The sequence below is a fragment of the Oncorhynchus gorbuscha genome, linkage group LG01, assembly GCF_021184085.1.
Source record: "Oncorhynchus gorbuscha isolate QuinsamMale2020 ecotype Even-year linkage group LG01, OgorEven_v1.0, whole genome shotgun sequence".
NCBI classification, from domain to species: Eukaryota; Metazoa; Chordata; class Actinopteri; order Salmoniformes; family Salmonidae; genus Oncorhynchus; species Oncorhynchus gorbuscha.
The window spans coordinates 118,933,839-118,948,401 of NC_060173.1; the positions used below are offsets into that span (position 1 = coordinate 118,933,839).

General features: G+C 49.1%; 1 protein-coding gene across 1 annotated transcript in view; it reads right to left on the reverse strand.

Annotated features, from left to right (window-relative positions):
* bmpr2b (bone morphogenetic protein receptor, type II b (serine/threonine kinase)) overlaps positions 1 to 14,563 on the reverse strand; it is a 150,971-nt gene that overhangs the window by 60,885 nt on the left and 75,523 nt on the right. Inside the window, exon 6 of the mRNA XM_046294789.1 lies at positions 11,203 to 11,317. Coding sequence (XP_046150745.1) covers positions 11,203 to 11,317 — 115 coding nt within the window. The remainder of the gene's footprint in view (positions 1 to 11,202; positions 11,318 to 14,563) is intronic.

Below are 14,563 nucleotides of genomic sequence, written 5' to 3' on the forward strand. Positions count from 1 at the left end.
CAGACCACAACCTAGTAGAGAACTAGACTAGAGATAAGGGGTCAACCCAGACCACAACCTAGTAGAGAACTAGACTAGAGATAAGGGGTCAACCCAGACCACAACCTAGTAGAGAACTAGACTAGAGATAAGGGGTCAACCCAGACCACAACCTAGTAGAGAACTAGACTAGAGATAAGAGGTCAACCCAGACCACAACCTAGTAGAGAACTAGACTAGAGATAAGGGGTCAACCCAGACCACAACCTAGTAGAGAACTAGACTAGAGATAAGGGGTCAACCCAGACCACAACCTAGTAGAGAACTAGACTAGAGATAAGGGGTCAACCCAGACCACAACCTAGTAGAGAACTAGACTAGAGATAAGGGGTCAACCCAGACCACAACCTAGTAGAGAACTAGACTAGAGATAAGGGGTCAACCCAGACCACAACCTAGTAGAGAACTAGACTAGAGATAAGGGGTCAACCCAGACCACAACCTAGTAGAGAACTAGACTAGAGATAAGGGGTCAACCCAGACCACAACCTAGTAGAGAACTAGACTAGAGATAAGGGGTCAACCCAGACCACAACCTAGTAGAGAACTAGACTAGAGATAAGGGGTCAACCCAGACCACAACCTAGTAGAGAACTAGACTAGAGATAAGGGGTCAACCCAGACCACAACCTAGTAGAGAACTAGACTAGAGATAAGACCACAACCTAGGGTAGACTAGAGATAAGGGGTCCCAGACCACAACCTAGTAGAGAACTAGACTAGAGATAAGGGGTCAACCCAGACCACAACCTAGTAGAGAACTAGACTAGAGATAAGGGGTCAAGGGGTCCCAGACCACAACCTAGTAGAGAACTAGACTAGAGATAAGGTCAACCCAGACCACAACCAGAGATAAGGGGTCAACCCAGACCACAACCTAGTAGAGAACTAGACTAGAGATAAGGGGTCAACCCAGACCACAACCTAGTAGAGAACTAGACTAGAGATAAGGGGTCAACCCAGACCACAACCTAGTAGAGAACTAGACTAGAGATAAGGGGTCAACCCAGACCACAACCTAGTAGAGAACTAGAGATAAGGGGTAGAGATAAGGGGTCAACCCAGACCACAACCTAGTAGAGAACTAGACTAGAGATAAGGGGTCAACCCAGACCACAACCTAGTAGAGAACTAGACTAGAGATAAGGGGTCAACCCAGACCACAACCTAGTAGAGAACTAGACTAGAGATAAGGGGTCAACCCAGACCACAACCTAGTAGAGAACTAGACTAGAGATAAGGGGTACAGCCAGAGATAAGGGGTCAAGACCAACCCAGACCACAACCTAGTAGAGAACTAGACTAGAGATAATAAGGGGTCAACCCAGACCACAACCTAGTAGAGAACTAGACTAGAGATAAGGGGTCAACCCAGACCACAACCTAGTAGAGAACTAGACTAGAGATAAGGGGTCAACCCAGACCACAACCTAGTAGAGAACTAGACTAGAGATAAGGGGTCAACCCAGACCACAACCTAGTAGAGAACTAGACTAGAGATAAGGGGTCAACCCAGACCACAACCTAGTAGAGAACTAGACTAGAGATAAGGGGTCAACCCAGACCACAACAACCTAGAGTAGAGAACTAGACTAGAGATAAGGGGTCAGACCCAGACCACAACCTAGTAGAGAACTAGACTAGAGATAAGGGGTCAACCCAGACCACAACCTAGTAGAGAACTAGACTAAGGGGTCAGAGACCACAACCTAGTAGAGAACTAGACTAGAGATAAGGGGTCAACCCAGACCACAACCTAGTAGAGAACTAGACTAGAGATAAGGGGTCAACCCAGACCACAACCTAGTAGAGAACTAGACTAGAGATAAGGGGTCAACCCAGACCACAACCTAGTAGAGAACTAGACTAGAGATAAGGGGTCAACCCAGACCACAACCTAGTAGAGAACTAGACTAGAGATAAGGGGTCAACCCAGACCACAACCTAGTAGAGAACTAGACTAGAGATAAGGGGTCAACCCAGACCACAACCTAGTAGAGAACTAGACTAGAGATAAGGGGTCAACCAGACCACAACCTAGTAGAGAACTAGACTAGAGATAAGGGGTCAACCCAGACCACAACCTAGTAGAGAACTAGACTAGAGATAAGGGGTCAACCCAGACCACAACCTAGTAGAGAACTAGACTAGAGATAGACCACAACCTAGTAGAGTCTAGAGATAAGGGGTCAACCCAGACCACAACCTAGTAGAGAACTAGACCTAGTAGAGATAGAGATAAGGGGTCAACCCAGACCACAACCTAGTAGAGAACTAGACTAGAGATAAGGGGTCAACCCAGACCACAACCTAGTAGAGAACTAGACTAGAGATAAGGGGTCAACCCAGACCCACAACCTAGTAGAGAACTAGACTAGAGATAAGGGGTCAACCCAGACCACAACCTAGTAGAGAACTAGACTAGAGATAAGGGGTCAACCCAGACCACAACCTAGTAGAGAACTAGACTAGAGATAAGGGGTCAACCCAGACCACAACCTAGTAGAGAACTAGACTAGAGATAAGGGGTCAACCCAGACCACAACCTAGTAGAGAACTAGACTAGAGATAATCAACCCAGACCACAACCTAGTAGAGAACTCAACTAGAGATAAGGGGTCAACCCAGACCACAACCTAGTAGAGAACTAGACTAGAGATAAGGGGTCAACCCAGACCACAACCTAGAGTAGAGAACTAGACTAGAGATAAGGGGTCAACCCAGACCACAACCTAGTAGAGAACTAGACTAGAGATAAGGGGTCAACCCAGACCACAACCTAGTAGAGAACTAGACTAGAGATAAGGGGAACTCAACCCAGACCACAACCTAGTAGAGAACTAGACTAGAGATAAGGGGTCAACCCAGACCACAACCTAGTAGAGAACTAGACTAGAGATAAGGGGTCAACCCAGACCACAACCTAGTAGAGAACTAGACTAGAGTATAAGGGGTCAACCCAGACCACAACCTAGTAGAGAACTAGACCTAGAGATAAGAGGGTCAACCCAGACCACAACCTAGTAGAGAACTAGACTAGAGATAAGGGGTCAACCCAGACCACAACCTAGTAGAGAACTAGACTAGAGATAAGGGGTCAACCCAGACCACAACCTAGTAGAGAACTAGACTAGAGATAAGGGATCAACCCAGACCACAACCTAGGAGAACTCAAGGGGTCAACCCAGACCACAACCTAGTAGAGAACTAGACTAGAGATAAGGGGTCAACCCAGACCACAACCTAGTAGAGAACTAGACTAGAGATAAGGGGTCAACCCAGACCACAACCTAGTAGAGAACTAGACTAGAGATAAGGGGTCAACCCAGACCACAACCTAGTAGAGAACTAGACTAGAGATAAGGGGGGTCAACCCAGACCACAACCTAGTAGAGAACTAGACTAGAGATAAGGGGTCAACCCAGACCACAACCTAGTAGAGAACTAGACTAGACTAGAGATAAGACCACAACCTAGGGTCAACCCAGACCACAACCTAGTAGAGAACTAGACTAGAGATAAGGGGTCAACCCAGACCACAACCTAGTAGAGAACTAGACCAGAGTAGACTAGAGATAAGGGGTCAACCCAGACCACAACCTAGTAGAGAATAGAAGGGGTCAACCCAGACCACAACCTAGTAGAGAACTAGACTAGAGATAAGGGGTCAACCCAGACCACAACCTAGTAGAGAACTAGACTAGAGATAAGGGGTCAACCCAGACCACAACCTAGTAGAGAACTAGACTAGAGATAAGGGGTCAACCCAGACACACAACCTAGTAGTAGAGAACTAGACTAGAGATAAGGGGTCAACCCAGACCACAACCTAGTAGAGAACTAGACTAGAGATAAGGGGTCAACCCAGACCACAACCTAGTAGAGAACTAGACTAGAGATAAGGGGTCAACCCAGACCACAACCTAGTAGAGAACTAGACTAGAGATAAGGGTCAACCCAGACCACAACCTAGTAGAGAACTAGACTAGAGATAAGGGGTCAACCCAGACCACAACCTAGTAGAGAACTATGTAGAACTAGAGATAAGGGGTCAACCCAGACCACAACCTAGTAGAGAACTAGACTAGAGAGATAAGGGGTCAACCCAGACCACAACCTAGTAGAGAACTAGACTAGAGATAAGGTCAACAGACCACAACCTAGTAGAGAACTAGAGATAAGGGGTCAACCCAGACCACAACCTAGTAGAGAACTAGACTAGAGATAAGGGGTCAACCCAGACCACAACCTAGTAGAGAACTAGACTAGAGATAAGGGGTCAACCCAGACCACAACCTAGTAGAGAACTAGACTAGAGATAAGGGGTCAACCCAGACCACAACCTAGTAGAGAACTAGACTAGAGATAAGGGGTCAACCCAGACCACAACCTAGTAGAGAACTAGACTAGAGATAAGGGGTCAACCCAGACCACAACCTAGTAGAGAACTAGACTAGAGATAGGGGTACAGACCACAGATAAGTCAACCCAGGGTCAACCCAGACCACAACCTAGTAGAGAACTAGACTAGAGATAAGGGGTCAACCCAGACCACAACCTAGTAGAGAACTAGACTAGAGATAAGGGGTCAACCCAGACCACAACCTAGTAGAGAACTAGACTAGAGATAAGGGGACCACAACCTAGTAGAGAACTAGACTAGAGATAAGGGGTCAACCCAGACCACAACCTAGTAGAGAACTAGACTAGAGATAAGGGGTCAACCCAGACCACAACCTAGTAGAGAACTAGACTAGAGATAAGGGGTCAACCCAGACCACAACCTAGTAGAGAACTAGACCAGTCTGTAGAGAACTAGACCTAGTAGAGACTAGAGGGGTCAACCCAGACCACAACCTAGTAGAGAACTAGACTAGAGATAAGGGGTCATGGTCTGTAACCCAGACCACAACCTAGTAGAGAACTAGACCAGAGAGATAAGGGGTCCCAGACCACAACCTGTAGAACTAGACTAGAGATAAGGGGTCAACCCAGACCACAACCTAGTAGAGAACTAGACTAGAGATAAGGGGTCAACCCAGACCACAACCCTAGTAGAGAACTAGACTGTAGAGATAAGGGGTCAACCCAGACCACAACCTAGTAGAGAACTAGACTAGAGATAAGGGGTCAACCCAGACCACAACCTAGTAGAGAACTAGACTAGAGATAAGGGGTCAACCCAGACCACAACCTAGTAGAGAACTAGACTAGAGATAAGGGGTCAACCCAGACCACAACCTAGTAGAGAACTAGACTAGAGATAAGGGGTCAACCAGACCACAACCTAGTAGAGAACTAGACTAGAGAGGGGTAAGACCACAACCTAGGGTCTAGACTAGAGATAAGGGGTCCAGACCACAACCTAGTAGAGAACTAGACTAGAGATAAGGGGTCAACCCAGACCACAACCTAGTAGAGAACTAGACTAGAGATCTGTAAAGGGGTCAACCCAGACCACAACCTAGTAGAGAACTAGACTAGAGATAAGGGGTCAACCCAGACCACAACCTAGTAGAGAACTAGACTAGAGATAAGACCACAACCTAGTAGAGTAGAGTCCAGACCACAACCTAGTAGAGAACTAGACTAGAGATAAGGGGTCCCAGACCACAACCTAGTAGAGAACTAGACTAGAGATAGGGGTCAACCCAGACCACAACCTAGTAGAGAACTAGACTAGAGATAAGGGGTCAACCCAGACCACAACCTAGTAGAGAACTAGACTAGAGATAAGGGGTCAACCCAGACCACAACCTAGTAGAGAACTAGACTAGAGATAAGGGGTCAACCCAGACCACAACCTAGTAGAGAACTAGACTAGAGATAAGGGGTCAACCAAGACCACAACCTAGTAGAGAACTAGACTAGAGATAAGGGGTCAACCCAGACCACAACCTAGTAGAGAACTAGACTAGAGATAAGGGGTCAACCCAGACCACAACCTAGTAGAGAACTAGACTAGAGATAAGGGGTCAACCCAGACCACAACCTAGTAGAGAACTAGACCAGGTACAGCCAGAAATAAGCCAGAGAAAGACAAAATGGCATCCTATTCCCTGCATAGAGAACATAAGGAACAGGAGTAGACTATGTAGGGAATAGGACACTATGTAGGGAATAGGACACTATGTGGGGAATAGGACACTATGTAGGGAATAGGACACTATGTAGGGAATAGAACTAGGACACTATGTAGGGAATAGGACACTATGTAGGGAATAGGACACTATGTAGGGAATAGGACACTATGTAGGGAATAGGACACTATGTAGGGAATAGGACACTATGTGGGGAATAGGACACTATGTGGGGAATAGGACACTATGTAGGGAATAGGACACTATGTAGGGAATAGGACACTATGTAGGGAATAGGACACTATGTAGGGAATAGGACACTATGTGGGGAATAGGACACTATGTAGGGAATAGGACACTATGTAGGGGAATACAGGACTGTAACTACTGTAGGGGAATATGACTGTAACTGATGTAGGGGAATAGGACACTATGTAGGGAATAGGACACTATGTAGGGAATAGGACACTATGTAGGGAATAGGACGCCATTTGGGACGGAGGCTGACCGAAACCTTTATTGGCCATTAAAATTAAAATCTTGGTTTTAAACATTTAAGAAAATATGTGATGTATTTGTAACGTATAAATTCACACTGGATTTGTCACAGGGTCTTAGGCCTAGCTACATGGTCTGTAACCTGACTGTCTAGGGGTCCTAGCTACATGGTCTGTAACCTGACTGTCTAGGGGTCCTAGCTACATGGTCTGTAACCTGACTGTCTAGGGGTCCTAGCTACATGGTCTGTAACCTGACTGTCTAGGGGTCCTAGCTACATGGTCTGTAACCTGACTGTCTAGGGGTCCTAGCTACATGGTCTGTAACCTGACTGTCTAGGGGTCCTAGCTACATGGTCTGTAACCTGACTGTCTAGGGGTCCTAGCTACATGGTCTGTAACCTGACTGTCTAGGGGTCCTAGCTACATGGTCTGTAACCTGACTGTCTAGGGGTCCTAGCTACATGGTCTGTAACCTGACTGTCTAGGGGTCCTAGCTACATGGTCTGTAACCTGACTGTCTAGGGGTCCTAGCTACATGGTCTGTAACCTGACTGTCTAGGGGTCCTAGCTACATGGTCTGTAACCTGACTGTCTAGGGGTCCTAGCTACATGGTCTGTAACCTGACTGTCTAGGGGTCCTAGCTACATGGTCTGTAACCTGACTGTCTAGGGGTCCTAGCTACATGGTCTGTAACCTGACTGTCTAGGGGTCCTAGTTACATGGTCTGTAACCTGACTGTCTAGGGGTCCTAGCTACATGGTCTGTAACCTGACTGTCTAGGGGTCCTAGTTACATGGTCTGTAACCTGACTGTCTAGGGGTCCTAGCTACATGGTCTGTAACCTGACTGTCTAGGGGTCCTAGCTACATGGTCTGTAACCTGACTGTCTAGGGGTCCTAGCTACATGGTCTGTAACCTGACTGTCTAGGGGTCCTAGTTACATGGTCTGTAACCTGACTGTCTAGGGGTCCTAGCTACATGGTCTGTAACCTGACTGTCTAGGGGTCCTAGCTACATGGTCTGTAACCTGACTGTCTAGGGGTCCTAGTTACATGGTCTGTAACCTGACTGTCTAGGGGTCCTAGCTACATGGTCTGTAACCTGACTGTCTAGGGGGCCTAGTTACATGGTCTGTAACCTGACTGTCTAGGGGTCCTAGCTACATGGTCTGTAACCTGACTGTCTAGGGGTCCTAGCTACATGGTCTGTAACCTGACTGTCTAGGGGTCCTAGCTACATGGTCTGTAACCTGACTGTCTAGGGGTCCTAGTTACATGGTCTGTAACCTGACTGTCTAGGGGTCCTAGTTACATGGTCTGTAACCTGACTGTCTAGGGGTCCTAGCTACATGGTCTGTAACCTGACTGTCTAGGGGTCCTAGCTACATGGTCTGTAACCTGACTGTCTAGGGGTCCTAGCTACATGGTCTGTAACCTGACTGTCTAGGGGTCCTAGCTACATGGTCTGTAACCTGACTGTCTAGGGGTCCTAGTTACATGGTCTGTAACCTGACTGTCTAGGGGGCCTAGCTACATGGTCTGTAACCTGACTCGTTATGTCGAGGGGTCCTAGCTACATGGTCTGTAACCTGACTGTCTAGGGGTCCTAGCTACATGGTCTGTAACCTGACTGTCTAGGGGTCCTAGCTACATGGTCTGTAACCTGACTGTCTAGGGGTCCTAGTTACATGGTCTGTAACCTGACTGTCTAGGGGTCCTAGCTACATGGTCTGTAACCTGACTGTCTAGGGGTCCTAGCTACATGGTCTGTAACCTGACTGTCTAGGGGTCCTAGTTACATGGTCTGTAATCTGACTCATTATGTCTTAGGGGTCCTAACTACATGGTCTGTAACCTGACTGTCTAGGGGTCCTAGCTACATGGTCTGTAATCTGACTCATTATGTCTTAGGGGTCCTAACTACATGGTCTGTAACCTGACTGTCTAGGGGTCCTAGTTACATGGTCTGTAACCTGAGTCATTATGTCTTAGGGGTCCTAGCTACATGGTCTGTAACCTGACTGTCTAGGGGTCCTAGCTACATGGTCTGTAACCTGACTGTCTAGGGGTCCTAGCTACATGGTCTGTAACCTGACTGTCTAGGGGTCCTAGCTACATGGTCTGTAACCTGACTTGTCTGTAGGGGTCCTAGCTACATGGTCTGTAACCTGACTGTCTAGGGGTCCTAGCTACATGGTCTGTAACCTGACTGTCTAGGGGTCCTAGCTACATGGTCTGTAACCTGACTGTCTAGGGGTCCTAGCTACATGGTCTGTAACCTGACTGTCTAGGGGTCCTAGCTACATGGTCTGTAACCTGACTGTCTAGGGGTCCTAGCTACATGGTCTGTAACCTGACTGTCTAGGGGTCCTAGCTACATGGTCTGTAACCTGACTGTCTAGGGGTCCTAGCTACATGGTCTGTAACCTGACTGTCTAGGGGTCCTAGTTACATGGTCTGTAACCTGACTTGTCTGTAGGGGTCCTAGTTAAATGGTCTGTAACCTGACTGTCTAGGGGTCCTAGCTACATGGTCTGTAACCTGACTGTCTAGGGGTCCTAGCTACATGGTCTGTAACCTGACTGTCTAGGGGTCCTAGCTACATGGTCTGTAACCTGACTGTCTAGGGGTCCTAGCTACATGGTCTGTAACCTGACTGTCTAGGGGTCCTAGTTACATGGTCTGTAACCTGACTGTCTAGGGGTCCTAGCTACATGGTCTTTAACCTGACTGTCTAGGGGTCCTAGCTACATGGTCTTTAACCTGAATGAATGTGTGCATTTATGTGAGAAATCAGCGTTTGAGAACCGTGTTGGATTACCTTAGGTCCATGACCAGCTCGGTCTTGACTCCTTTGAGTTGGTGAGTCTAAAGGAGCACTAGAAACAGGCATGCCTAAAGGAGCACTAGAAACAGGCATGCCTAAAGGAGCACTAGAAACAGGCATGTCTAAAGGAGCACTAGAAACAGGCATGTCTAAAGGAGCACTAGAAACAGGCATGTCTAAAGGAGCACTAGAAACAGGCATGCCTAAAGGAGCACTAGAAACAGGCATGCCTAAAGGAGCACTAGAAACAGGCATGCCTAAAGGAGCACTAGAAACAGGCATGTCTAAAGGAGCACTAGAAACAGGCATGCCTAAAGGAGCACTAGAAACAGGCATGCCTAAAGGAGCACTAGAAACAGGCATGCCTAAAGGAGCACTAGAAACAGGCATCCCTAAAGGAGCACTAGAAACAGGCATCCCTAAAGGAGCACTAGAAACAGGCATCCCTAAAGGAGCACTAGAAACAGGCATGCCTAAAGGAGCACTAGAAACAGGCATGCCTAAAGGAGCACTAGAAACAGGCATGCCTAAAGGAGCACTAGAAACAGGCATGCCTAAAGGAGCACTAGAAACAGGCATGCCTAAAGGAGCACTAGAAACAGGCATGCCTAAAGGAGCACTAGAAACAGGCATGCCTAAAGGAGCACTAGAAACAGGCATGCCTAAAGGAGCACTAGAAACAGGCATGCCTAAAGGAGCACTAGAAACAGGCATGCCTAAAGGAGCACTAGAAACAGGCATGCCTGCACTAGAAACAGGCATGCCTAAAGGAGCACTAGAAACAGGCATGCCTAAAGGAGCACTAGAAACAGGCATGCCTAAAGGAGCACTAGAAACAGGCATGCCTAAAGGAGCACTAGAAACAGGCATGCCTAAAGGAGCACTAGAAACAGGCATGCCTAAAGGAGCACTAGAAACAGGCGTGCCTAAAGGAGCACTAGAAACAAAAGAAAAGCCTGGATGGCCACTAAACCAACCAGCATTCCTCACAGCTCTCAAACAGGGACCCTGACTGACAATCCCTAATTGCTTATCAACCAGGCTCAGCACATGTACAAGGTTGCTGCTGCCCCCTGGGGAACGGAGTGTGGAAGTGCTAGTGTGCTGTCTAAACTACCTAACCACTTCTCTAACATGTGACCCATGTCTGTAAGCAGACAATGAATGATGTATAGGCAAATCCATAATAACAGAGTGATGTGGAGACTCCGATTTTTCCCTTTTAAATGTATGTCAAACAAAAAGACCAATGATTGCAAAATTAAACAAACCATACAACATTTAAACACACACACACACACACACACACACACACACACACACACACACACACACACACACACACACACACACACACACACACACACACACACACACACACACACACACACACACACACACACACACACACACACACACACGCGTGAAGGCAGTAAAAATCCTCCTCAGTGATTCATCACATTCTGACAGCTTGGCGACGGGAGATACTGTTTCACTGGGGCTGTCTGAGCATGTAAATGAAATGAAGGGGTGTGACGGTGAGTGAGAACAATGTGTGTGAGTGAGTGAGTGAGTGAGTGAGTGAGTGAGTGAGTGAGTGAGTGAGTGAGTGAGTGAGTGAGTGAGTGAGTGAGTGAGTGAGTGAGTGAGTGAGTGAGTGAGTGAGTGAGTGTGTGAGTGAGTGTGTGTGTGTGTCCACGTCCGTGTACATCTGTGTGCTTGTGCACTCCCCAGTGTGTGTGAAGGTGACTCCTACCTCCTCTCAGCAGCTCAGTGTGCAGGTAGGCCAACCCCCGTGTGACAGAGTGTGTGAGGCGACAACAGCTGACCCAGTCTCCTGTCTGCAGACTCAGGTACTGACACAGAGAACCCTGGAGAGGAGAACAACAACATGACTTTACTGTTTCATCGTAGACACACATACAGATACAGGTTGGAGACTCGGCTGTCAGCTCACTTCCCACCAGATTTTTACAGAGGAAAAGGAGGACAATGAGGAAGAGGAGGATGAGGAAGAGGTGGAGGAGGAAGAAGAAGAGGAAGTGGAAGAGGTGGAGGGGGAAGAAGAAGAGGAGAGGAGGATGAAGAGGTGGAGGATGAAGAGGAAGAGGTGTAGGAGGAAGAGGTGGAGGAATGAGAAGGAAGAAGAGGTGGAGGTGGAAGAGGTGGAGGAATGAGAAGGAAGAAGAGGTGGAGGAGGAAGAGGTGGAGGATGAAGAGGAAGAGGTGGAGGAGGAAGAGGTGGAGGAGGAAGAGGAGAGGAGGAGCAAGAGGTGGAGGAGAAAGAGATGGAGGAGGAAGAGGTGGAGGAGAAAGAAGTGGTGGAGGAAGAGGTGGAGGAGGAAGAGGGGGAGGAGGAAGAGGAAGAGGTGGAGGAGGAAGAAGAAGAGGAGAGGAGGATGAAGAGGTGGAGGATGAAGAGGAAGAGGTGGAGGAGGAAGAGGTGGAGGAATGAGAAGGAAGAAGAGGTGGAGGAGGAAGAGGTGGAGGAATGAGAAGGAAGAAGAGGTGGAGGAGGAAGAGGTGGAGGATGAAGAGGAAGAGGTGGAGGAGGAAGAGGTGGAGGAGGAAGAGGAGAGGAGGAGCAAGAGGTGGAGGAGAAAGAGATGGAGGAGGAAGAGGTGGAGGAGAAAGAAGTGGTGGAGGAAGAGGTGGAGGATGAAGAGGTGGAGGAGAAAGAGGTGGAGGAGGAAGAGGTGTAGGAGGAAGAGGTGGAGGAGGAAGAGGTGGAGGAGGAAGAGGTGGAGGATGAAGAGGTGGAGGAGGAAGAGGTGGAGGATGAAGAGGAAGATGTGGAGGAAGAGGTGGAGGAGGAAGAGGTGGAGGAGGAAGAAGTGGAGGAGGAAGAGGTGGAGGATGAAGAGGTGGAGGATGAAGAGGAAGAGGTGGAGGAAGAGGTGGAGGATGAAGAGGTGGAGGAGGAAGAGGTGGAGGAGGAAGAGGTGGAGGGAGAGGTGGAGGAGGAAGAGGTGGAGGGAGAGGTGGAGGAGGAAGAGGTGGAGGATGCAGAGGAAGAGGTGGAGGTGGAAGAAGTGGTGGAGGAAGAGGTGGAGGAGCAAAAAGTGGTGGAGGAAGAAGTGGTGGAGGAAGAGGTGGAGGAGGAAGAGGTAGAGGAGGAAGAGGTGGAGGAGGAAGTAGTGTAGGAGGAAGAAGTGGTGGAGGAAGAGGTAGAGGAGGAAGAAGTGGAGGAGGAAGAGGTAGAGGAGGAAGAGGTGGAGGAGGAAGAGGTGTAGGAGGAAGAGGTGGAGGAGGAAGAGGTGGAAGAGGAAGAGGTGGAGGAGGAAGAGGTGGAGGAATGAGAAGGAAAGAAGAGGTGGAGGAGGAAGAGGTGGAGGAATGAGAAGGAAGAAGAGGTGGAGGAGGAAGAGGTGGAGGATGAAGAGGAAGAGGTGGAGGAGGAAGAGGTGGAGGAGGAAGAGGAGAGGAGGAGGAAGAGGTGGAGGAGAAAGAGATGGAGGAGGAAGAGGTGGAGGAGCAAGAAGTGGTGGAGGAAGAGGTGGAGGAGGAAGAGTGGGGAGGAGAGGAAGAGGAAGAAGAGGTGGAGGAGGAAGAGGGGAGGAGGAAGAGGAAGAGGTGGAGGAGGAAGAAGAAGAGGTGGAGGATGAAGAGGTGGAGGATGAAGAGGAAGAGGTGGAGGAATGAGAAGGAAGAAGAGGTGGAGGAGGAAGAGGTGGAGGAATGAGAAGGAAGAAGAGGTGGAGGAGGAAGAGGTGGAGGATGAAGAGGAAGAGGTGGAGGAGGAAGAGGTGGAGGAGGAAGAGGAGAGGAGGAGCAAGAGGTGGAGGAGAAAGAGATGGAGGAGGAAGAGGTGGAGGAGAAAGAAGTGGTGGAGGAAGAGGTGGAGGAGGAAGAGGGGGAGGAGGAAGAGGGGAGGAGGAAGAGGTGGAGGAAGAGGTGGAGGAGGAAGAAGTGGTGGAGGAAGAGGTGGAGGAGGAAGAGGTGGAGGAGGAAGAGGTGGAGGATGAAGAGGAAGAGGTGGAGGAGGAAGAGGTGTAGGAGGAAGAGGTGGAGGAGGAAGAGGTGGAGGAGGAAGAGGTGGAGGAGGAAGAGGTGGAGGAGGAAGAGGTGTAGGAGGAAGAGGTGGAGGAGGAAGAGGTGGAGGATGAAGAGGTGGAGGAGGAAGAGGTGGAGGAGGAAGAGGTGGAGGAGGAAGAGGTGGAGGAGGAAGAGGAAGATGTGGAGGAAGAGGTGGAGGAGGAAGAGGTGGAGGAGGAAGAGGTGGAGGATGAAGAGGTGGAGGATGGAGGAAGAGGTGGAGGATGAAGAGGTGGAGGAGGAAGAGGTGGAGGAGGAAGAGGTGGAGGAAGAGGTGGAGGAGGAAGAGGTGGAGGAGGAAGAGGTGGAGGATGCAGAGGAAGAGGTGGAGGCGGAAGAAGTGGTGGAGGAAGAGGTGGAGGAGCAAAAAGTGGTGGAGGAAGAAGTGGTGGAGGAAGTAGTGTAGGAGGAAGTGGAGGAGGAAGAGGTGGAGGAGGAAGAGGTAGAGGAGGAAGAGGTGGAGGAGGAAGTAGTGTAGGAGGAAGAAGTGGTGGAGGAAGAGGTAGAGGAGGAAGAAGTGGTGGAGGAGGAAGAGGTAGAGGAGGAAGAGGTGGAGGAGGAAGAGGTGTAGGAGGAAGAGGTGGAGGAGGAAGAGGTGGAAGAGGAAGAGGTGGAAGAGGAAGAGGTGGAGGAGGAAGAGGTGGAGGAGAAAGAGGTGGAGGAGGAAGAGGTGTAGGAGGAAGAGGTGGAGGAGGAAGAGGTGGAGGAAGGAGAAGGAGGAAGAGGTGTAGGAGGAAGAGGTGCAGGAGGAAGAGGTGGAGGAGGAAGAGGTATAGGAGGAAGAGGTGGAGGAGGAAGAGGTGGAGGATGAAGAGGTGGAGGAAGGAGAAGGAGGAAGAGGAGGAAGAGGTGGAGGAGGAAGAGGTGGAGGAGGAAGAGGTGGAGGAGGAAGAGGTGGAGGAGGAGAATGAAGTGGAAGAGCAAACAAACCACATGAAATCACAGAGAACAGCATCACTGGAGTCTGGGAGGAAAATGTTATACACACTGCTGAACTGAGGACGACGTCTGCGTTCCAAATGGGACCCTATTCCTTATGGGTACTGGTCAAAGGTAGTCCACTATATAAGGATTAGGGTGAC